This window comes from Dendropsophus ebraccatus, chromosome 15 (assembly GCF_027789765.1).
Source record: "Dendropsophus ebraccatus isolate aDenEbr1 chromosome 15, aDenEbr1.pat, whole genome shotgun sequence".
Lineage (NCBI taxonomy): Eukaryota > Metazoa > Chordata > Amphibia > Anura > Hylidae > Dendropsophus > Dendropsophus ebraccatus.
In genome coordinates this window covers 20,083,398-20,108,804 of record NC_091468.1, presented here as the reverse complement: position 1 = coordinate 20,108,804, position 25,407 = coordinate 20,083,398, and the positions used below count along the sequence as shown (strand labels likewise).

Here is a 25,407-nt window from a genome sequence, read left to right as displayed (position 1 = left end):
TGTGTGAATTGCACCATAGGAATTATTTTGTTACAAAGTACTCCGTGTTTGCAGATCCGCAATTGCTTAGAACTTACGTGGACGAAAGTTATACAGATTTGTCAATTACTTTTATTAAAAAAAATAAAATAAAGTCTCAAGTCTTCCAGTACTTATCAGCTGCTGTATGTCCTGCTCAAGTCATTGGTTGTAATACTACACTCCACCTTAGGACAGGGGTGGTGCTGTTTTTTGGAAGAAAGTTGCAAAATTTAACAAATCCTGGATAACCCCTTTTAGTCTGTACTATAGTAGTAAACCCTAATCCTAAACCTCCCACTATGACAAGTTCACTGATATGTTCTAAAATGAATGCTCTTAAAGGGAACCTGTCATCATTTTCCCCAAGTCATTAGGGTTGCCCCCAGTGACTTTTTTCCACCCACATATTTCTTTAAGATAGTGACCCATGACTTCCACCATGTCTAATATAATAAGTCATACACCCCGGTGCCCTCCTGTGACTTCTCCATGGCAATGTTTTGTTTTGTTGCCGTAAGCGACGTGTTTCATGGGTGCGAGTGGCCGTTAGTTTACTATTATTCCTGTTGTGATACAATCAGGAGCGCTGTGCCCATGATGTAATATTCCCATTATTGTGCCCTTAATCCTCCTGATATTCTACACTCATCTCCACTGCTCTTCATAAAGGAGAACATGCCAGTTTCGGGTTGGCACTGCCAGGGATTGCTTTGGCACAATGCCTTGGATATGATTAATGAAGCTTTTAATTGCCTTTTGTATTTGACAGATTTCATATTTGTTAGACTTTATTAGGTCTTAGATATATACTGCTACCCGACCATTTCTGGTAAAATCTGTATCTAGTCACTTCCAATGGGGGTCCCTAAGCTCAGTCCCCCCTCTGATTCCCCAAATTTTTGCTGTGTAGATTTCCACTATTCCAGTAATGATATACATACATGGGTACTCCCAAGCTATCAGATGTCACCTGCAGGGATCGGCACTATGGGGACTGGCAGTGCTCCTAACGGTACCCCAGTGCTCCTAATGGTCTTATCGGACCACGGAGCAAACCACTAACTGCACCGCAGCGGGGGCCAGGGGAGTCTGTTTTGGTTTAGAAGTTTACTCTTAGTTTCTATTATGGAGTCTGGTCTGGGGTTGCATTTATTTAGGGGGTCTAGTCTGGAGTCTGTAATTCTTTGGGGGCTGTAGTCTGGGATATGAATTTATTAAAGAGGTTATCCATTTAGGTAAAATATATGTTGAATCATCCCCCCTCAGGGAGAGTAGCAATTCATTCCATACATTTCATTACTTTTTCTGTGCTTCCCTCAGTTTCGAACTGCTGTTCTATGCTGAAGACACAGAAAACTGTATCTGAGCTGTTCAGTCCATCTCAGCTCACCACTAGTGATGAGCGGACCGTCAGACTTTTGGTCCAACGGCATCTGTGCTCTATTATCATGCCTGTGATCCCGGCCGCATAGTTGCGATCCTGCGAATATACGGCCAGGATATTCCAGGGAATTCCAGATCGATTCCCTGGAATATCCTGGCCGCATATTCCCGGGAGCACAACTATGTGGCCGGGATCACAGGCATGCCGATAGAGCGAACTGCTTTCGGACCAAAAGTCCAAAAGATTTGCTCATCTCTACTCACCACCCCCTACTCTCCCCTCCCTTCCAAGATGGCTGATGTATTCAAGTCCCTATCTGCAACTTTGTAATGTAGGGCAGGATCATCACAGTGAGTTCATCAGCAACTTCACATCAGATTAACCCTCCCAACATTACAAAGAAGCTACAAAGTTGCAGATACAGCCTGCCAGGGACTTGTTTACATCAGCTATTTCAGAACAGAGGGGGAGGAGGAGATGGAGAGAAAAGCTCAGGCACTGATTTTTGTGCCTTCAGCAGAAAGCAGCAGCTCAGAACTGGGGGAATGAGACTGAATAGATAATAACAAGTATGGAAGGTATAGTTAGTCTACAGGAGGGGGATGATTTAACTTATATTTTACCTAACCATATAACCCCTTTAAGGGTGTGTTTAATGGGTCTGACCTGGAGTCTTTATTTGTTTGGAGGGGTCTGGTCTGGGGTAAGTTTACAGGGTCTGGTCAGTGGCCTTTTCTAAGGTCTGTATTTAAGAGGGTCAGAGTTGGGGGCCTATAAAGAAAGGGTCTGAGCTCCATATTTCATTAGGAGGAGTGGTCTGGGTTCGTATGTGTTCTAGGGTATGGTTTGGGGGCCTATATTTTTAGGGTTTAGTCTGGGTCTTGGTTTATTGTGACCTGTAGGATCCATAGTGATGTTGGGGTCTGTTAATGCCGTGTGATGAATGAGCCATTGGCACTACCTCAGGTGCATTGTTACAGTGCCACTGGGTGAGGACATGACCTATGTAAATGGGCAAACAGAAAAAAGATTCTGTGCATCACTTATCAGAGCAGTTCTCGGAAGTCAGAAGTCAGCAGATTGTTTCAACCACTTGAGTTTGATGTGGAATAGTGGAGAGTTGGGTCGGCAGAAGTGAAGCCCAGAGTCTCTTTCACAATCCATTACCTCGATCTGTACATTGTGACGCTAGAAGTGTGAAGCCTTCCAGGCCATTCAATACTTGAGGAAACTCATTCTGTATAATAACACTAATAAAATTTAAGGTGTTCTCGGAAATAAGGAATTCAGATGGAACATTTTAACTAGGACCCGATGCACATGGCGAGCCTGTTTATACATGTCTGCCCTGCTGGAGCTATACACCTGCATTACCTCTTGTCTTATTATGTGCCGTGCCCAGTCCAGCAGGTTTGAGTGCCTGGCGCTAAGAGTTTGTCTTTTGCCAACATTTGTGTTACATTTTGACTACAAAATTCTATGTATACTTTATATGGCAGTCTATGGAATACGTATAATGTGGCCATTAGGTCAATTGAAGGGGGGGGGGTAGTGTATCTAAATAGGTCATAGTCATAGTAAGCAGAGGGTGGTTATTAATGGTACAGACACTGATTCAGCCACCAGTACTAATGGGGTACCACTGGGGGGCAGTATTGTGCTCTATTCTATTTAGTATTTCTATTGATAGCCTTGTAAAGGGATTGTGCAGTAAAATATCATTTCTTGCAGTTGATTCTAAATTGTGTAAAGCGAAAATGTATTTCTTTCAAAGCAACTGGTTATGCAGATATGTAATTTACTTCTTTTTAAAAATCTCCAGTCTTCCAGTACTTATCAGCTGCTGTATGTCCTGCAGGAAATGGTGTATTCTTTCTAGTCTGACACAGTGCTCTCTGCTGCCACCTCTGTCCAGAGCAGGAGAGGTTTTCTATAGGGATTTTGCAACTGCTCTGGACAGTTCCTGACATGGACAGAGGTGGCAGCACAGAGCACTGTTTCAGACTGGAACGGATACAACACTTCCTGTAGGACATACAGCAGCTGATAAGTACTGGAAGACCGGAGAATTTAATTACAAATCTATATAACTTTATGAAACTAGCTGATTTAACAGAATTTGCTAACTTGCTGATACGTCCCTTTTACTGTACAGGTTGCTGAGAATGAGGGTAGGTCTCTTACCTTCATCCTCAGCGACATTTCTGCGTATTTAGTAGTAATATCTACAGGCTCACTGGGAGTGGGATCATGCAGATCAGTACTCTGGGGTTTGGAGTCCCGGCCACTTTGCAGCTGCCGTTTTGTAGTTCTGTTCTATTGAAGAAAATGGAGGTGACTTGTAATACTACACACAACCTGAGGGCAGGGGTGGCGCTGTTTTTGTAAGAGAGCAACTATGTTTTTTTTTCTTTTGCTGAATAACCCGTTTAACTGTATCAACCAGCAAGTTTCATCTATCGTCTTTTCTACCTACTGGTGTCAACTTCTGCTGTAATCCTGTACAGATCACTTATCAATCGCCTCCTCCTTATCATCACAGACAGAACAGGATGCTTCTGCTTAGCTTAAGGCCTAGTGTTTGGAATGAAAAATGCAAGATTCCAGAATTATTTTAAAATATATAAATAGGAAAACGAAAAATTTAAAAAAAATACCAACATTTTTTTTTTTTAAATATGTTTAATATAAAAACGCATTTTATACAAAAGGTCATTTGGACCTTGTTGAATCCTGTAAAAATTATCATTTACCTCAAGGGTTTTCAGGATAATAGACTGAATTGGGTGATCATATATCTGTTAAGGGGTATGTGCACATTACGGAATCCTGACGAATTTTCCCTCGTGGTTCCATAGTGTGCACGTACCTTTAGCCTTACCAAGTATGTGTTCCAGGACTTGTAAAACATGGATACTTTCCTTCTAAACAGCATCAGACCTTCAAAAGGTTTGCAGCTAAACTCCATTAACATGAATAGTGTTGAAATGCAGTACCATGCACAGCCTGCAGACATGTGTGGTGCTGTTTTGGTTTTTGCTTTAGTTTTGTGCTTTTGTTTTGCTTTTGGTAAGAAGCTAAATTGTGCTGGCCACTATGAAAAGTCATCATTCTTGATGTAGATGGATCCTTTAAAGGGAACCTGTGAAAATGCTACCTAAGCTATCGGCATCATGTTATAGAGCAGGAGGAGCTGAGAGGATTGATATATATCTTTATAGGAAATGATTTAGTATAACTTGTAATTTATTGATTGAAATCTCTGATGTTTTCAGGCTAAAGAGTCCAGTCCATTGAGTGACACCGCCCACTGGACTCCTTATCACAGAATGATCAGGGATTTCAATCAGTATGTTATAAGTTAGATATACAAAGATATATATCAATCTGCTCAGCTCATCCTGCTCTATAACATGATGGTGATAGATTAGATAACATTGTCGTGGTGACAGATTCCCTCCAAGCTTTTATAACCAGGTGTACAGGGGACATGAATGTGATACCCAATTGACTTGTTTGTGTCTATCTACCATAGCTGGTCATTTTATTGTCCAATCATTGGTTTTCTTTTACCCAATATTCACTGATTCATCAGTTATCTAAGCGCTGTAGAGGATTATCTATGGTCAGATTTTCACTGAATAGGTCCGTGCCAAAGAATGGCAGTGATGTCACTATCTATAGGTAATTTAAGAGACTAATTTCTCATGAGGTTGATTCTAACCGGAGAATGGTGGCGCCTTCCACTGGCCATAATCCACTCTTTTAGGCTAAAGGGGTTATCCAGCGCTACAAAAACATGGCCACTTTCCCCCTACTGTTGTCTCCAGTTTGGGTGGGGTTTTGAAACTCAGTTCCATTGAAGTAAATTGCAAACAGCACCTGAACTGGAGACATAAGTAGGGGGAAAAGTGGCCATGTTTTTGTAGCGCTGGATAACCCCTTTAACCAAAAGACAGAGGGACAAGGGGTCTCAAGGGGGATTGTGTGACTTGCAAAACTGCTGACATCTACATCTGATGAGCGGTAACTGGAATAACATATCGGGGCAGGGAATGTACGCGGCAGCGGTGTCTGGACCCAACAGTACATATAGCCTGAAAGCAACATAAATCTAACAAATTTAGGTCAACTTCAATGTTTGTAGCAAGGAGAGATCCACAGAGTTGCCATTGCCTCCACGCCTATGTATACTGGCACCCAGTCTGCTTCCCAGCATACAAAACAAGACTCTTCATGTATTCGCGGAAGGTGAATGCTGAGGATCATTATACACATCCATTGATGGCATTTGATGAAACAAGGTGTATATATATATATATATATATATATATATATATATATATATATATATGTATATATATATAAATATATATATATATATATACTCATGTGCATTCCCACTACTATGACACAAGAAGCCAAGTCAGTACCTCCCACAATATCAATGCATTCTTCTCCTGATGCTGACATCATCATTTTTGTCTGATTGGTTAAACCACAGTAAATAAGGTATAGAGGATTAACAAAGGAGGCGCTATGTTCACATGAGTATCAATGAGCATCAAAGCATTAGGTATGCACTAAAAAGCATAAAAAAAAAACAACTAAAAAACTAAAAAAAGAAAAACAACAACAGTCCAAATACACATAAATGTTAAATAGTTTCTGGCTTCATGGAGAAAAAAGCATTGAAGTATATCTCCAAATTGGGTTCCAACATGTTTCTCCTGGATGCTATCAGATTCATCAAGGGATATAGATTGGGATTAACGAAAAACAACAAGATGATGGAAAACATAATGGAAGGGCCATGATAAATATGTAGGTAATGATAACTTGGCTGTGATCGAGTCACTTACTCACACCGCTTACAATCAAAGGATTGTTTGCAAACATTTTTTGTCCCCATCCAGTGAAATTATACTGACCTTGTCTGGTTAAACCCAGTCTGGTTGACGTCTGTACACTGCCGAGTCACTGCTTTCATCAAAATCAGCACATTCATCTAAATCTCAGTCTAAAGGAATGGTATGAGTCTCCCAACTCCTTGCGGTAATGGTTTTGGCTGCCAAGGAAATGAAGTACATGGGTTTTCCAGTGTCCCTTGGTGGTTCTCCAATTGGAGCATTCAAGAATGCCTGATCTGATCATAAGTATGAGTTTGTAAATGTGGCTCCAGACATGTGGGCACTCCCATCAGACATGGATTATGGTCCCACTGATCAAACATTGTTGGCCTATGCTGTGTATGGACCATCCATGAAACCTCTGTACTTCTGTTAGGGGCTCCACAAGATCCCCTAGCACAAGGCTTCTCAACCATTTTAACTTGAGCCCCACCATCCAGAATAAGCTATCTCAGCTATGACGTCCCTTCATCTATTACACTTATTACCTGATGTCTCGAAATGCTGGAATCTGCAATATCAAGTATGTACTGCTTCTTACTAAGGCCTATGTCTAGTCCAAAGCACCATAAGGGCCAATATCTCATAAATCCTTGCAAATCCCCCTCTGTTTTAGACAAGACAATGTTTTAGGAAGAGCCTACGTGTGAACCTTCATGGTTCAGGTGATTCTTTTCTTCCTATCACTTGCGCTAAGGTGAGATAAGACCCAAGTTAGGTTCATCCAGCAAGCGGTCATCATACTGTATCTACCCCCACACAATGGCCATTCCATGTGTCTGTGAAGAATAGGATACAAGTGTGCATGTCAGTCTGTCCTTTTAGAAGCGTCCCATGAGTCTGAAGGCAAACGAATTCCCACATAACAATGTTCTGTCTCTCCCAGGAAGACAGAAATAAGTCTTTAATTGTCCTCTTGTGGGACGTTATGCAGCTCAGGATTTGTGTTTAATAGGAATAAAAAGGGGGACGGCAATTTCCAGATTCTTTTCCCATTTTAGAAGAAGAATATGAGGAGCTTTGATGTGGTTCCGCTAATTCAAACCAACTTTGTATTACTTTTCCATAATTTATAGGAAATGTCAACCTTTGGGTTATTACTGAATGTATTTTTATACATAATAGGCCCACTCTGTGAACATGCCTCATCTCCAGTGGGCCAACGACTACGGGGGAGATTTATCAAACATGGTGTAAAGTGAAACTGGCTCAGTTGCCCCTAGCAACCAATCAGATTCCACCTTTCATTCCTCACAGACTCTTTGGAAAATGAAAGGTGGAATCTGATTGGTTGCTAGGAGCAACTGAGCCAGTTTCACTTTACACCATGTTTGATAAATCTCCCTCTATGTATCCATTGTATGGCCCAGCACTCATCGTAGGTTTTAGCATCACTCTATGGGTTTAGGCTAATGAATAGAATATAACACAGTTCTCAGCACTTTAGTGCACAGTAATTGCAGCATACACCCTGCCGAAGACCAAAAATACACTCTGTGGCCTCTATTATATCAATGGGGACCCAGATCTATATTTGGTATATATGCAACGTTTTCACCCCAATGCTTTGTGAACATAGGCTTATTCAGATGTGCATAGAACCTACAATATAGATTTTACTATCATATACATATAAATATGTTGTACCGGGGTGATGGTTGTATGGAGTACTTTCTCAGCACGGCACCAAAGCATAAACATGTACTTGTGCCTTTAAATCAGACCCATGCCCACTCCTCACCTGTCTGTTTTAGTAAATACTTGTATTCCCCATTAAATATCTATTTAGGAGCATCTTTTTTTATAACTTTGTGATGTGTCTTTCCTCTGTTATTCTGACTAGAAATGTACGACTAAATAACCAACTGGGTGTGACCAGTTGGGGGCGTGTTCCTGCACTGCCAGCTTTGATAGGATTGTTTTATACAGTGTAAGGAACACCCAGTAGGTAACACCCTGTTGGCTATTTAGTCATATGCCTCTAGTACGAAGTATAGAGGAACAAACACATCACAGACCTGTAAGAAAAGATGATCTACAATTGTGATTTCACGGGGAATACAAAGATTTACTAAAATGATCAGAGCTATTTTAAAATCATTTAGAGATAAAGCCCCATGGACTATAGGAACAATAGACTGGACCTGTCCCATTCTTATAAATGAGAAAGGTTTCTGGATGTGCTCAGTGACCTTTATGGAGGTCATTCTATTGGGAGGGGGATGCTGAGATGTGAGAAGCAGCTACTGGGTGTACCTCTGTTGTCTATATACTGTTGTCACCTGTCACTGTGCTGCTGTCTGTGTTATCTATATACTGGGGTCACCTGTCACTTTGCTCCTGTCTGTATTATCTATATACTGGTGTCACCTTTCACTATGCTCCTGTCTGTGTTATCTATATACTGGGGTCACTTGTCACTGTACTCCTGTCTGTGTTATCTATATACTGGTGTCACCTGTCACTGTGCTTCTGTCTGTGTTATCTATATACTGGTGTCACCTGTCACTGTACTCCTGTCAGTTTTATCTATATACTGGTGTCACCTGTTACTGTACTCTTGTCAGTGTTATCTATGTACTGGTGTCCCCTGTCACTGTACTCCTCTCTGTGTTATCTATATACTGGTGTCACCTGTCACTGTACTCCTGTCTGTGTTATCTATACTGGTGTCATCTGTCACTGTACTCCTGTCTGTATTATCTATATACCGGTGTCACCTGTTACTGTACTCCTATCTATATACTGGTGTCCCCTGTCACTGTGCTGCTGTCTGTGTTATCTATAAACTGGTTTCACTTGTCACTGCACTCCTGTCAGTGTTATCTATATACTGGTGTCACTTGTCACTGCACTCCTGTCTGCATTATCTATACACTGGGGTCACCTGTCACTTTGCTCCTGTCTGTGTTATCTATATACTGGTCTCACTTGTCACTGCACTCCTGTCTGCATTATCTATATACTGGTGTCACCTGTCACTGCACTCCTGTCTGTGTTATCTATATACTGGTGTCACTTGTCACTGCACTCCTGTCTGTGTTATCTATATACTGGTGTCACCTGTTACTGTACTCCTGTCTGTGTTATCTATATACTGGTGTCACCTGTTACTGTACTCCTGGATGTGATGATAAGGAGGACACTGCTGGAAAATGATCTGTACAGAACAGGAAGTCTCAGCTTAATGGCCTAGTGGCCAGAATGAGAGATGCAAGCTGTTAAAAATGAAAACTTTATTTAAACAGTGGGTCACTTTAAGACATGGCTCCATTGTGTGAGATGCATTGTGGGTTATGTTAAAACTTTTTTTTAGAGAAAACTGTAGGACATTAGCCACTGAATATGGAAACCATCCTTGATGATGGGTATGATCCCTGAATAATATGAACAAACATTAATTCTGTACGTCCAGTGGATCAAAAAGGATCAATCGGATCTTTCTAGGTATGAAGTGATTATTGTTAATATCTTGGGAATCCTGGGAGTTTCCATCAGAGATTTCAGGATTCAGGATTCAGGATTCAGGATTCATTCAGGATTCATTCTGTTACGTAGTCTAATTCTAAATCTCCTCCCAAATAATATATAATAGAAAGAAACACAGTTGTTTCATATTTGGGGGATTCGAGTGTATTGTTCAGGAACAATTACATGGTAGCTATAAACATACCATAAAAAACATGCCGTAGTTTTTTTTTTATGACTCACCACTTGTACAAAATAAAACAAAAAATCGTTGCACCTCCCTATTCTGACAACTATAATGTATTTATTTTTCCATCTACTGAGGGCTAGTTTTTTTTTATTATTTAAAAATGGAAAAACAGGGTTGTTTTAAATTTTTTATGCAAAAAAAATTTTTTTTTTTAATCTTTGTTGTTACTATTTTTATTGGACATTTTTGTCCTGTTGGTTTTAATACATTTGTAACTGACATAGAAGGTTTGGTAGGTAAGGATAGTGACATAGGTCTATCCATCTATATATATATATATATATATATATATATATATATATATATAGATAGATAGATATATATAAACTATCACCAGGTGAGGCCCTTGCTCTGCCCGTTGCCGGTGCTGATATATCAGTGTGTTTCTTGCAGTTATTTCTTATCTGCCTGTAATTCTTATGGCTCTCTTGTAATGCAGCCTACTTACAGATGGTCCTCTATTAAATCCACTTGTCACTAACATGAAATATTCCCTGTCCTAGTTTCATGATTAATTTATCCTGATATTGTTCGGTGTTTATGCTGAGCCCTAGGACCTATCTGCATTGCTGACTATTGATATGCACGTTAGTATCTGTTTGTGTGTTTTGGAAATGGTTCTAATATCTGATTAGTATAATGTATTTATTTTATACTCCGCTCCATTGGGTTCATATTCTGTATTAATATAGCTGTTGTATACCTTCATTTATTAACATTAAAGGGGTACCCCGGAGAAAAGAAAACTGTTTTCAAATCAACTGGTGCCCAAAAGTTAGACAGATTTGTAAATTTCTCAAGTCTTCCAGTACTTATCAGCTGCTATATGTCCTGCAGGAAGTGGTGTATTCTCTCCAGTCTGACACGGTGCTCTGTGCTGCCACCTCTGTCCATGTCAGGAACTGTCCAGAGCAGTAGCAAATCCCCATAGCTCTGGACAGTTCCTGACATGGACAGAGGTGGCAGCAGGGAGCACTGTATTGGAAAGAATACACCACTTCCTGCAGGACATATAGCAGCTGATAAGTACTGGAAGACTGGATATTTTTAAATAGAGGACATTTACAAATCTGTATAACTTTCTGACACCGTTTTGAAAAGGTGGTCTCTCCTGGCCTACTTGTTACATATATTCACCATGAACAATTCTGGAGCATCTTTTCTTCTGTTGTACTATTCCTCTGTCATTCTTTATTACTCATTAGCCAATTGGGTGTGAAGAGTTGGAAGGCGTGTCTCTGCACTGTCATCGTGTAAGGACACGCCCCCTATTGGGGCCAGTTGGCTATTAAGTCAAAAATATCTAGGAAGAATAATAGAGGAACGGCACATCACACAGCTATAAGAAAAGATGTTCCAGAGGTGATTGGGATTACATAACAGCTGTGTTTGCTGTGTTCAGCAGTTTTCTTTAGGGTGCATTCACACCTACAGGATCCGCAGCAGATCTGCAGCAGATTTGATGGTGCAGATTTGATGCTGTGTTCAGTTATTTAAATTAAATCTGCTGCGGATCTGCTGCAGAAAATCAGCTACGGATCCAGTAAGTGTGAACGTACCCTTAAAGGGGTTATCCAGGGCTACAAAAACATGGCCACTTTTCCCCCTCTCTTGTCTACAGTTCAGGTGGGGTTTGAAATTAAGCTCCATTTACTTTAATGGAACTGAGTTCCAAACCCCACCCAATCTGGAGACAAGAGAGGGGGGAAAGTGGCCATGTTTTTGTAGCACTGGATAACCCCTTTAACTCCCATAGGATAGAATAGGAGCCTAGTAAGCTATGGTAAGAAGTGATGTCTCAATTTAAAGCATCTGTTCCCCTACTCCTACATACAAAATGACAGGTGTCTGCCAGAGGGGAAAGGAGACTATTATCCAAATAGGAAATATGGTGGAAAAGAGCCAAGTGTAATATTTTGTCTCCATTGGTTGTTTGTAGACTTTGTTGCATGGCGGCTTTATAAAGATCCTTCTCCATTAAGTACGACTGGTTTTACTGTATTGACTTTAGACCTGACTTTGTAGGTAGTCGCACTTCCTTTATTCTGCACAGGGATGAAGGTGTGAGACCTCAGGATGATTTATTAGACTATAGCATAGTGTGTTCCAACTCTTGTAACATAACGTTCAGCTTGTGTTTTGTACACACTGTGGCTCTAAAGCAGTGATATACAGGAGCCAAAGTAAGGGTAATGGTAAACGAGGGGTTTTTCGACCAGTAAATAGAAAAATTATTATATACATTATGGAAAATGAACAATAGTTTTGCCATTTACAAAATAATACTTTAAAGCGTGATCCATATACTTTCCATATTATGGTGCCACCTGGTGTTCAGAGTGTATATCACTGTAAATGTCCACTGACTGAGCTGAGTGTTGGTGGACTGGACACACATGCTCATTTATTCTCCCCACTGCCAAATCCTTATTCCTGTTCTTGCCATGGTGATCCTCCATTCACTGAGCAGCAACAAATATACCCTGCTCGGCAGAGAAGGACCAGAGCCTCTGCAGTAACTTAGCAATAGACAGCAAATTTGAGAGGATTGACTAGACGAAAAGTCCATGGTGCTACTGTTATGCAACTATCTGTGGAAGAACCTATGAAAACTTAGTTCCAGCTTGGACTTTAAGATCTTTGTATGGGAACTGAAGTGACTGCGTTTAGGTTTTGCCCATGAACTGAACACATCTTGTATAAATCCTGTATAAATAATTTAGTGTTTTTGTAGTAGTATATATATGCCTTATCAATATTTTCCTGGAAATCCCCTTAAAGCGACTCTGTACCCACAATCTGTCTCCCCCAAACCACTTGTACCTTGGGATAGCTTCTTTTAATCCAAGATCTGTCCTGGGGTCCGTTCGGCAGGTGATGCAGTTATTGTCCTAAAAAAAACCAAATTTGCAGCCCTGCGCCAAACTGCTGTGGCCTAGAGTATCTGTGCCCTAACCTTGCACCACCCCTCCATCCCTCCTCCCACCCTCCTTATCATTAGGAATGCCGCTGGCAGGATTTTTCCTATTCCTCTGCAGTGAACACTGCACAGGTGCCTTAACGATCCAGGTGATGAATAGGAGAAAATGGAGCATTCCTAATGATGAGGGTGGGGAGGAGGGACAGAGAGGTTGTGCCAGCCTATTGCACAGACACTCTAGGCCACGCCAGTTTGACACATGGCTGCACGTTTAACCCCTTGCCACAATATGACGTTCCGGGAACGTCATGGTATGCGGGTACTTCTTGCAAAATGATGTTCCTGGAACGTCATGCTGTCCTTGCCTCCCCCCTCTGTCCCTAGCAGCGATCGCGCAGCGGGAGGAGGCTGTCCCAGAGGCTGCCCAATGCGTCTGGGCTGCTATGGATGAGACCGATCAGACCCTTGCACTGAGGCAGGGGTCTGATCTATGAACGAGCTGTCAGATTCTGACAGCTCATTCATTCTCTATAATAATACATTACAGCACTGATCAGAGGTACCTGTAAAGTGAAAGTGAAACACAAACACACGCATACACACACAAATAAATAAATAATTACACAAATAAATATAAATTAATAAATAAACACATACCCCATCCCCCTTTATAAATGATCCCCTATAAATGAGATACATATATTTGGTATCGCCGCATCTGTAATGACCCCGTATATTAACTCGTTACATTAATTTTCCTGCCTGATTATCGGTGCAAAAAACTTAATAAAAAACGAATCAAAATTACAATTTTTAGTTAATCCCACCCCCTAAAAAATATAGAAAAAACATTACATGTACCCCAAAAAATGTACCGCTAAAAGCATCAGCTTATGCCGCAAATAAAAATCCCTCACATAACTCCATTGACGGAAAAATTTTAATATTACTGCCCTTACAATATGCAAGACACAAACACTATTTATAGTATAAATGCCATAAACTATAACAAAAGCTGCATAAACTGGATATCGCTGTAATTGTACCGACCTGACGAATAACGATAACATGTCATATGTGACTTATAGTAAACGGCGTACAGATAAATGATGAAAACCAGCTGCTAAATTGTGTTTTTTATTCATATTACCTCATAAAAAATGTTATAGAAAATGATCAGGGTGTCACATGTCCCCCCGAATGAAACCGATGGAAACGTCAACTCGTCTTACACAAATATTTTGGCGCCCCAAGGCCTCTGTGACATTGTATAAAGCCCTGAAATAAAAATAGGCCCCAAAATTCCCCAGGTCTCTGTCATGTCTGCAGCCTGTGGTTGAGTCAGGTGACGCACTGCGGCCACATATGGGGGATTTCTAGAAACATTGGAATAAGGGGAACAAATAGTGAGTGGTATTTCTCAGTTAGTATTTTATGTGTAAGAGGAAAAAATTTATTGAAATAGAATATCTGCCAAAATAATGAAAATTTTTAATTTCCCCTCCAACTTGCTTAAATTTCTTTGAAACACCTAAAGGGTTAGTAAACTTATGAAATGTTACTTCGAATACTTTGAGTAGTGCAGTTGTTACAGTGGAGGGATTTATGGGGATAACTAACATACAGGCCCCACAAATCCACTTCAGAACTAACTGGTCCCTAATAAAATCAGAGCTGAAATTTTCATGAAAATTTGAAAAATCGCTGCAAAATTGTGAAGCCCTCTAACATCCTAACGAGTAAAAGGACGTTCACCAAATGACGTCACCATGAAGCAGACATGTTGTAGATGTCACAGCAATAATTAGTTCAAGTGGCATGACTATCTTTCTTAGGAAAAGAGAGTTTTGAATATAAAGAAATGTAAATTTCCAGAGTATACCACAAAGAGGAATATGTCTCAAAAAAACAATCTCAGAATAACCGCGATAGTTAAAAGCACCGCAGAGTTATCACTACATAAAGAGAGACAGGTCAGATTTGAAAAATAGGCCCTGGGCATTAAGGCCAAAACAGGCTGCGGAGGCAAGGGGTTAAAAGTTCTTTTTTAGGACAATAACTGCATCACCTGCCGAACGGACCCCAGGACAGATCCTAAGTGGTTTGGGGTGGGCAGATTGTGGGTACAGAGTCACTGTAATGGAGTTATTCAAGAATACAAAAAAAAAAAAAACAGCGCCACCTCTGTGTGTGTGTGTGGTATTAGAATTCAGCTCCTTTCCTTTCTAAGCTCGAAGCTGGAACTAAGCTGCTAAAACCACGCCTAAACTGAGGACAGGAGAGGTGCTGTTTGTAAAAGAAAGCAGCCATGGATAACGTCTTTAAAGGGATACTCCGGTAAAAAAAGAAAGTTGTTTTCAAATCAACTGGTGTCAGAAAGTTATGCAGATTTGTAAAAACTCAAGTCTTTCAGTACCTTTAAGCTGCTGTTTGCCCTGCAGAAAGTGTTGTATTTTTTCCACTGTGTCAGACTGAAAAGAATACACCACTTCCTGCACAACATACAGCAGCTGATTAGTAACGGAAGGTTTGATATTATTTAAATAGAAAAATATTACAAATCTGTATAACTTTTTGACACCAGTTGATGGGAAAACAACCTTCTTTTCTCCAGAGTAGCCCTTTAAGGTAATATGACCAGATAGCCAATGAAACCAGGGTATATCCAAAAAACAGAGTGTAAAATAGGTTTATAAAATATGGTGTATATGTTAGTGGAAGTGTTGGATATGGGTTGATTTTTTTTTTGTTCCATTAAACTGAAAGCAACAAGCATTTCACATTGCTATATCATACTCTGCCACAGGGGGCACTGTTAAGCTTCTTACTGATGAAAGTGTTGTTCTTTAGGTAATGTACATTTCCAACGCGCATAGGTACAGAATGTAAGTCCTGCCTCATGTACATAGTAGTCTTTGTAGATTTTCCAGTTTGGTACAGTTGGTTGACAGTGATTACTTTGTTATTATCTCGGGTCATTATGGTGATGTTATGGTTATGGTTTTGATGTACAGTATATAAGAAAAATCTATTTATTTAGTGCGGCTCCATAGTGAAACCTAATCATTTCCATAAACATGTTATTTTTGTGTCTTTGGAAGGGAAAAGCACCCAAGGGAAAAGTGAGGAAGTATAGCATCTGTACATGAAATACAATGATATATTGGGCAGACTTTCATTATCTAGAAGTGGTAAACATCACATGCTGGAACATTCTAGAAGATTCTGCAGTATTCTAATAAGTGATTTAGGCTATGCTCACATGGGACTGAAGGGTTCAAAAAGATGGGTTACAGATTTTTACAACTAGCTGTAATAAGCCAATCTGCTACAAATGCAGTCTTGTGTGAACATACCCTTTAACCAAATATTGTCCATACACCATGACAATACACAATGGTTATATTTAAGGACACTGCTAAAGGGAAAGGAGAATAGGGGAAGAGTGACCAAGGTCCCAAGATTAAGAAAAATGACAGTTCCCAGCACCAGAAGACTTCCTTAAACCAAGGACCTACCTGTCACTGGGCAAAGTAAAAGTCCCTCCAAGTAACCACAGCCTCAAGGGTGAAAGCTTCTGGCCCAATCAGTAAAAGTAAAAGCCCCTCCAAGTAACCACAGACACAAGGGTGAAAGCCTCTGGCCCAATCAGCTGCTGCTTCCAAACAGCTCAAATTTTAAACAAATGAAACAACTGTCACTGGGCAAAGTAGAGCTCTCACCAGCAACCATAGTTTCAAAAGGGGTCCTAGGGTCCGTTTGGCAGGTGATGCAGTTATTGTCCTAAAAAACAACTTTTAAACTTGAAGCCCTGTGTTCAACTTCTGTGGCCTAGAGTACCCATGTCCTAACTTTGCACCACCCCTCTGCCCCTCCTTCCCACCCTCTTCATCATTAGGAATGCCACCGGCAGGATTTTTCCCATTCCTCTGCAGTGAATACTGCCCAGGTGCCTTAACGATCCAGCCCATGTGCCGTGCTCACACAGCTGATGAATAGGAGACAATCTGCCTGGAGCATTCCTAATGATGAAGAGGGTTGGGAGGAGGGACAGAAAGGTTGTGCCAGCCTAATGCACAGACACTCTGGGGCCACGCCAGTTTGCCACAGGGCTGCAAGTTTAAAAGTTGTTGTTTAGGTCAATAACTGCATCACCTGCCGAACGACCCCAGGACAGATCATGGATTAAAAGCAGCTATCTGAAGGTACAAGTGGTTTGGGGTGGGCAGATTGTGGGTACAGAGTCACTTTAACTATCCACAAGATGATCAGCGGAGATCTCTCCACTTGTACTTAAACCAATCATGAGAGCGGGGTCAGTTCAATGGCCAGCAATTTTTTGACATCCCATAGAAAATGTGGTAGCTAAGCATGTGCACTGCCACTCCATTCACTCAGGGACCAATTATCTTCCATGGTCATGACCATTGGTGCCCCCAGCAGTCAGACCTCCACCAGTCACTTGTGAATAGGGCTCAACTTTTAATCTTGGGATAACCCCTTTAAGAACGATTTATATGGGCCGATTACCCAGCAAATTAACATTTTTAGGGATTCTTCAGGCTCATTCCTGACATTTGTAAAAGAGCCAGTGATCGGACAATGAAGGAGAAAGTGGTCGTATATTTTGCGCAACCAATAAAGTAATCATTATTGGTCCAACAAACGGGATGTGTGGGCCGATAGTGATGAGTTTAAAGGGGAAATATCAGCAGGTTAGACTTATCTACTCTGCTGATAGCACGGGCCTGGGGCACTGTTGGGAGGACTGTCTTGTCCCCATGGCACTGATCTGGCCCGTCTGCTCCATTGATTATCATTAGAAGGAGCTGGTCGGCTCGGTGTGATAGGAGCGGGCAGTGCTCCTAACGGTAACCCAGACTGTAGCTTAAACTACTAACTGCACAGAAATGGCACCGAGGAGGAAGGTAAGAGACATACGTTCCTCCTCGGTGCCCTGTGTGCATTAGGGAGCTATCAGCAGGTTAGATTAGTCTAATGATCCTTCAAGCAGCCCAGGCACTCAAAGGCTTTGCCAGCAAGCGCCGATCACAGGGATCAGCTCTCTCCATCCGTAGCCCTCGGCCCATGTACAAGATAACCCATTTTATCTTACTTTTTATTGCCTCTTTTAACTCCATCCAATTTTTTTTTTTTCTTCCAGAAAACCAAGAGGGATGTAAACAACTTCGACCAGGATTTTACACGAGAAGAACCTGTTCTGACACTGGTGGATGAAGCCATAGTGAAACAAATCAACCAGGGCGAATTTGAAGGATTCTCCTATTTCGGAGAGGAACCTCTGGCCTGAAGTAACGGCGCGGTGGCATTACGCCCTCATGCAGTAGTCCTATGGAGACATAATACGTGACTGAGATTCAGTGGATCCTTACAAACTTGTTTTATTATGAGCCTGCTACTTGTGTAAAGATACTATTTATTGTTGCTATTATTATTATTTTTTTTAACTGAAGGCACTCCTATTTTCTGGTATATGGAGCAATGCAACATTGCTGTTTGTACCTGTAGCTGTAACATTCTGCCTGGTTGGCAACCACAAAATACTAGACAATCTTAGAAAAACATTTTTATTTATTTTTGAAATTTTTTTTTTTTTTTTTACTTACAGAAAGTGTACAATAGGAAAGCAATGCAGGGTGAATATTTAGTATTTTTTAAGTTATTTTAACCCTATCCTGCTTAGTCACTGTTCCCGTCAACCACTGAGACAGATGGACGAAATATGCCATCTGGAAAAAAAAAACTTGGAATGAGGTCTAGAAAACCTGTAAATATAGTAGGGGAGCACTTCCTTAAAGGGCCGCCATGGAAGTGTCTTCTTTTCAGAAGCCCCTGTCTTCACACGTCTTCCCTTCTTGGACAGACACTTTAAATAGATTGTATGAGAATAGAAAAACATGGCTGCCATGACTGTCCATGAGCTGTTTATGGTGTTGGGGGTTCAAATGGATGGTGTTCAGCTGCCATGTCACAAATAGTAAAAGAAGTCAACCCCTTTAAGTGTATTTTGCTCTGAATATTGGGTTCTCCATTGGGAAGGGTGGAAATTGGGGGCCCAATGGAAAAGCACCGCCCACAATCCAAATATAGAAGTAGGGGGGTGGAAGAGACACATATATAGGTATAAGTGTCAGAGTTTCCAAAGTGGCACCAAATTTTAAGGGCTAAATTATTTTAGCATCTTGCTAAGGTCTTAATGGAAAATCTTCTTTATTGCTTCATGCATAGATTGATTTATTTATTCTAAATGCCTGACACGCCTCCAATCCTATAGAATTGTACTAGAATAATTTCATTGTAAAAATTTAAGGCACCACCTCCCCACCCCACCCCCAACCCAGGGGTCAAAACTTAAAGGAATGTATTACTAGGCTGAATTTAGTTGCCATTCAGTTGTCTCTCATCCATGGTTAATGCAATGGCTGATCACTCATACTGATACCTTTACTCCTACAAGTTCTAAAAAAAAAAAAAAAAGAATACCTTAATATGTGAAGAATTTCTGTTTGTGTGTCCCCATGATAACACTTCCTATCCTGCACCACTCTCTGGTTGTTTAGTGTTTAATAAAGACTAGGGATAGAAGTAGTACCTTTATCCAAAGGCACATTTTTTTTTTTTTTTTTTTTTTTTGGATTCTTAGTGACTACTGTTTCTCATTGAAGAGACCCTCTTTGGTTTATAGAGATATTTTTAGTGAATGATCCATGGGAAAAAAATATGCAAATGAGCTCAGACAGTTGTTTGAGGATTCATGTCCCTCTTAGTACAGGACAAAGTACTTGTTAACTAGAGCTACTGATTCTAATTAAAAAGAAGCAGTGGCATATAGAGACTTATTTTCAGGCAATGCTTGATGGGAGAAGTGTATGCAAATTAGCTCTTTTCCCAAAAGAATGAGACACCCATTTGTAGGCAGCTTTAGGTTCTTGCCTGTTGTTTGTTAGATTGGGCCTCATCCTCTTGGAGGAAACTCTAGTGTGGCGCTAATATGAGATACAGTAAAACTTCTTTGAGAAGACCCCACTAGATTTTTAGCCCCCCCCCCCCCCCCCCAAAGAGTCTTCTTAAAGAGGTTTCACTAAATATCTATCTCTTGGACCCTGGAATGATCTTGCTGCTGTCTTTGTCTCATTGGGTAACATGAAATCACTTGTAAGTTAATGGCAATGGGGACAGCAGTAAAGGGGAGTGAAGCGTTCTTCTTACTATCAAAAAATCAGTGGGGGTCTTTGCACCAAGATCATGTCGAAAGTTTTTTTTAATGTGACTAATACTTTAAAGGAAATCTGTCACTAGATTTATTCCACCTTAAATGAGGGCAGCATAAACTAGACAGAAATGCTGAGCAGATCGGTGTATTACAGTGCTTCATTTTGTTCAGTTGTTCTCCTAATATGCAGGAAAATAGGATACTTGTCACACCCCTCCCCGCCCTCCAGCTGCTGATTGACAGGTGACTGCCTATACACAGCATGGATAGATAACTGCCAATCAGCAGTTGGTGGGTGGAGTTTTCTGATTCTCATGAATATCCAGGACTACTGGGCTCATGCACATAATGGAGAGGACTACTTACTGTCTGGGCTATTCAGGAGGATATCTCCGGATCAGCTGCATGGAACAATGTAAGTTGTACATCATTCTGTTCAACTTCTCTGTCACTAGTTTATGCTACACTGAGATAGGACGGCAGAAACCTACTGACAGAGTCTCTTTAAATTAAAAAAAAACAAAAAAAAACAACTTTCTTCCCACTCTCAGTGCGAGACAATCCCATAGACTTACACTAAGAGTCTGTTTCAGCCATGTACACAGAGCTAGGAGAGAACATGCCTATGGCACACTTCTAAACCCCCATACCATCTCTATGATATAATTTTTTTTTAGGTTACAAACACACACGGCATATACGCTGCGTATTTACTGCTGCGATACGCAGCAGATTAGATCTAAATAACTGAACACAGCATCAAATCTGCTGCGTATCTGCTGCGTATCTGCTGTGTGTGTTTGTACCCTTAAAGTGACAGTACCCATTTAAAGGTCAAACCAGAGAATTCCACTGGTGTCATGTCACAACATTTCACTTTAATATGCTTGTGAGCATGGCGTTTTATGTGGATTTTAGAACTTGTAGGAGTTCCCCTTTAACTGTAAAGCAGCAGGGACCATCCCCTCTCTGAGACAACTTCGTAGCAGTATTATATAAAATGACTCATTTTACCCATATGGTTTTTTTGTGTGAAACCTCTTCTCCTTCACCATGTTGCCCTTGCACACGTTTATGAAGCTAGAGCACTACTGTCCTGTTTTTACTCTGATTTGTCTACAACACAATGTGACGTGCAGAATGAAACCTGATGTATCACACTCCGGACTAAGTGTGTAAATCAAGGATTTGGAAATTCCCATCATACCTTGACAGCCGAAGGTTCCTCTTCCCTGGTGTAGACGATCAAACTTTGATAACTGACATTCACGAGGACCGAGTGTATTCGTATTGGGACAAAAAGAAAAACACAAAAAATTACAAAAACCGTACCGCCATAGTTCGGTTACTTTGTTGTAGATGTGCTGACAGTGTTACTTACCGTTTTCATTTGCAGAGTACCCTGTGTATTTGTGTAATACCTGTATTGCTATTTCTGATGTATTTTACTGGACTGATTTTTAAAGCGGCGACCGGGATTCATTTTAAGTGACAGATGTGAATCCCGCTGCTGCTTCTTCGGGGGGAAAAAACAAAAACAAAAAAAAAAACATGAAAAATACTTGTGAGTGACAAAGTGGCACTAAGGAAGCTTTATTTGCCTTTTGTACAGGTGAGATTTTGTAAATAGTGTTTGCGGCAAAAGCCTGTGGAGTCTTATTCATTATAAAGGTATCAACTGCTGCATGTACCGGAAAAAAAAACAACAAAAAGTTATAAAAATGCTAGTCCATAAAGAATTTATTATAATAAGGTCAATGTGCAATACTCTGTATGTGTATTGGTTCAAGTTTCTGTGAGAGATTATTATTTTTTTTATAATTATTAATATTATTATTGTTTTTTTGTTTTTCAGAGATGTAAACAGATATTACGCTCTACTAGATCTATTGTATAGTATTTCAGAACTTTGTAACTGAAGAGATAGGAAGGAATATTGGCTTGAAGCAACAGTGCTAGCACACACAGCATCGGTTTCTTTTTTTTAAATCAAATATGGGCTATTTATACGGTTTCTTATGTTTTTTTTTTGGTTTGTTTATTTGTTTTTCTTTTCTTCTAGATTTTTGAATTCTAGACCAGAAATTCTCATCTTTCTAATGCTCCTTGATGAATGGTCAGCGTTAATGTTAGTTGCAGCTTTAGGCTATGTTCACACCTCATCAAAATGACCGTTGTCGTTTAACGGCAAATAATGGCCGTTATTTTAAAACGGCTGTTATTATGTCGCCGTCCAATAAAAACGACCGCCATTTTAACGGTGTGTGAACATAGCCCTAGTTGGTGATGGACAGAAATCCCAGATGTAGTGTAATCCAGTATCCTCAGACAGGTGTATATACTATAGAGCAGGGGTTTCAATTCTGCAGCACTCTAGCTGTTGCAAAACTACAATTTCCATCATGCCTGGACAGCCAAGGCTAAGGGCATGATGGGAATTGTAGTTTTGCAACAGCTGGGGGGATGTAAGTTTGACACCTGTGTGTTTGGGATGTCATATTGGCAGGTAGCATACCATTGGTGCCAATAAACTTAAAGGGGTACTCCAGCCTGGGCACTTTATTTAACAACTGCAGGAAAGTGGAGAGTGGATGAAATTAATTACATCTACTTACCTCCCCGGCTCCATCACTGACGCCCGTATCCAGCTTCTCCGGTCAGAATCTCTGACCACTTACTGGTCTGAGATCCCATCTTGAGATGTGATGTAAAGAGGCAGTGTCCCACCTCTGCTGAATGGCTGAGCGGGCCTGAAACGTCAGGTCTTAAGTCCCATCTCAGACCAGGAAGATGCAGGCATTAGTGCTGGAGCCAGGGAGGTAAGTAGATGTAATTTTTTTCATCCACCACCTCCCTGGCAATTTAAAAAAGTCCCCATCTGGGGTATCCCTTTAAAAGGAGCCAGTTATGTTGGAGATGCAGTCCAGTCTGTGGGTATCACATAGAGCAGGAGGAGTGGAGAAGATTGACATATGTGGCAAAAACTTGTTATCTATTCATTTAAACCTTAGGAGTCTGATGGGTGGTCCTACTTATTGATTGCAGTCCTCTCTTTATAACTGTGCAGACTAGGACCACCCACTGGACTCCTAAGTCCAGAATGAGGTTTAGATGGAGGTTATGCGTTGATTAATTTCCCAATTTCTTAAGTCAGAGCTATGTTTTATATAGTTTTCATTTAGACCATTGATGACAACAACAAACCTGCTCATAAGCTCCCCCTAGTGGAGGCTGCAGGTAGCCAGAATTTTATCATTTAGCTTTGTGGTGATGATTTTGGGCTGCGTATCAGAAAATGAATGAATCAGACCAAATTTCAGATGAGAAGTTATTAGAAGTGGCAGCATTATTAGGCCAGGGATATTGGAGGTGATGGTACATTGCTGTATGGTATCCCAGCAGCAAATCCTTGATGTGTACCCATCTATATGTTTGGGCAGTGCCACAGCAGCACAGCAGCAGTAGCAGTAGCATTACTGAGGCTAGAGCAGCCAGAATTTCCATAAATAATTATGAAGTCATTGATACTACAACAAGGTGCACCTGAAAAATAAAAAAAAAAGTCAAAAATCCTTTGCCCCATAGAAGGTACAACTTCAATGTTACTGCGAGCTGCTGTCACAGTGAAACTCAGGACCATGATGCTATACGACAGGGAGTTCCAGTCTTCCACCCAATATAGGAGAGCTAGGGCCAACCAACATGGTCAAAATTAAAGTTTTTTTTTGGGAATGTAGAAAAAAAAACCGTGGCGTCTACTCTTTGCCGGGTATTAGACGGTTATTCAGGAGGAGATAACTTAAAACTTTTCCTCACTCCCTCTTCTCCACTTTCATCCCAGTCCCACCTTGAAAGTGTAACTTCTGAAACAGGGTGGAGGGTAACATCTAGGCTTAATCGAACATCTGAAAAAGCTGATGTCTTCACGGTCTGTGCGGAAGGAGGAGACATCCCGGGGACCCAGGTAATAGGCTGAATCTGGCAATTCAAGGCGGTTCCCGGGATGTCTCCTCCTTCTGCAAGGACCATGAAGACATCAGCAATCAAATACGGAATATCCGGCTAGGTTCGAGTTCGATCGAACCTAGCTTTTTCAGATATTCAATCAAGCCTAAACACATCCCGATCAACAGCAATATTGGTAACAATGGACGGTCATTGGTTCCCATATTGGGCACACTTTTACCCGCAATGATCCTAAGAAGGGGGGAGGAAGTGGAGCTCCAATGAGAAAAAGCATTACTCCTCCTCTTGAATAACCCTGTAAATAAACAGGAACAAAGCCGCCATGTTTTTTTTTCTGTTTTGTTTTTTTTTACTCCAGAAGATGCTACTACTGATATGGGTTTTCTGTTACTATGAATGTCTAGACCTCATCATGGCTATTTGCCCTCCTTAGTTTCTCCTTGAGCTGTCTCTATAACCGTGTTCTAGTATTCTGAGAGCACCTTATACCTGCCATGGACGCAGGCGTCAATCTAGTGGAAAGCGCAAAATATTAGTTCATGTATTCATTGGGGAACTTTACTGATGCACATAAATGGTACAATTGTACAGGTTTACTGGTTCAGGCGAGGACTTTGCTAGCACTGCTGCTGCTTGGTGAGAACATTAGGTTCTCTGTATTATTTTCTTGTTGCCCTCCATGAGGTAGGCCGCTCGAGTCACGACCTGTAGTAGGGTGGTAGTACTTGGGCACCACTAGTATTAGCACTAGAGATAAGCACTAGCATTAGCACTAGACCATTTCAACCTAATCTACTTGTCCATAGAACCTCCAAAATGGCAAAATGATTGGCCCAGACATCCTATTGGCCAACCAGTTGTGTCCTCCTGACCGCCTACCCATCATATGTTTTGTCTTCAATGCATTAGGGCCCACTTTGGCCTTGTTCTCACACCACCACTGTGTTTGGGGTTCCCAAAGAGTGAACAGTGTAAAGAAAGCTTTACCCTCTTCTATTCTTTGTCATCCCCCTCAGTTTTCGATGATTAGAAGCTAGTGGGCCACATCTACATTGTGTGAATGCAGACTAACTGGGGTCTGTTCAAGGGCAATTATCCGATCATCAGGCCAGTGTGTTACTGAGTGGAGTCATGTTACAATGGTGAATGCCCACATGGACCACATGGGCCAGTGATATACAGTTCCATTTCTTATTATATTATTTTTTTTTTTTTTTTTTTTTTATAAACTCAGGTGTAATTATATATTGTTAT

General features: G+C 40.8%; 1 protein-coding gene across 1 annotated transcript in view; it reads left to right on the top strand.

Annotated features, from left to right (window-relative positions):
• PRKCE (protein kinase C epsilon) overlaps window positions 1-24,156 on the top strand; it is a 302,560-nt gene extending 278,404 nt beyond the window's left edge. Inside the window, exon 15 of the mRNA XM_069955442.1 lies at window positions 18,118-24,156. Coding sequence (XP_069811543.1) covers window positions 18,118-18,264 — 147 coding nt within the window. The 3' untranslated portion in view covers window positions 18,265-24,156. The remainder of the gene's footprint in view (window positions 1-18,117) is intronic.
• Window positions 24,157-25,407: the final 1,251 nt, after the last annotated feature.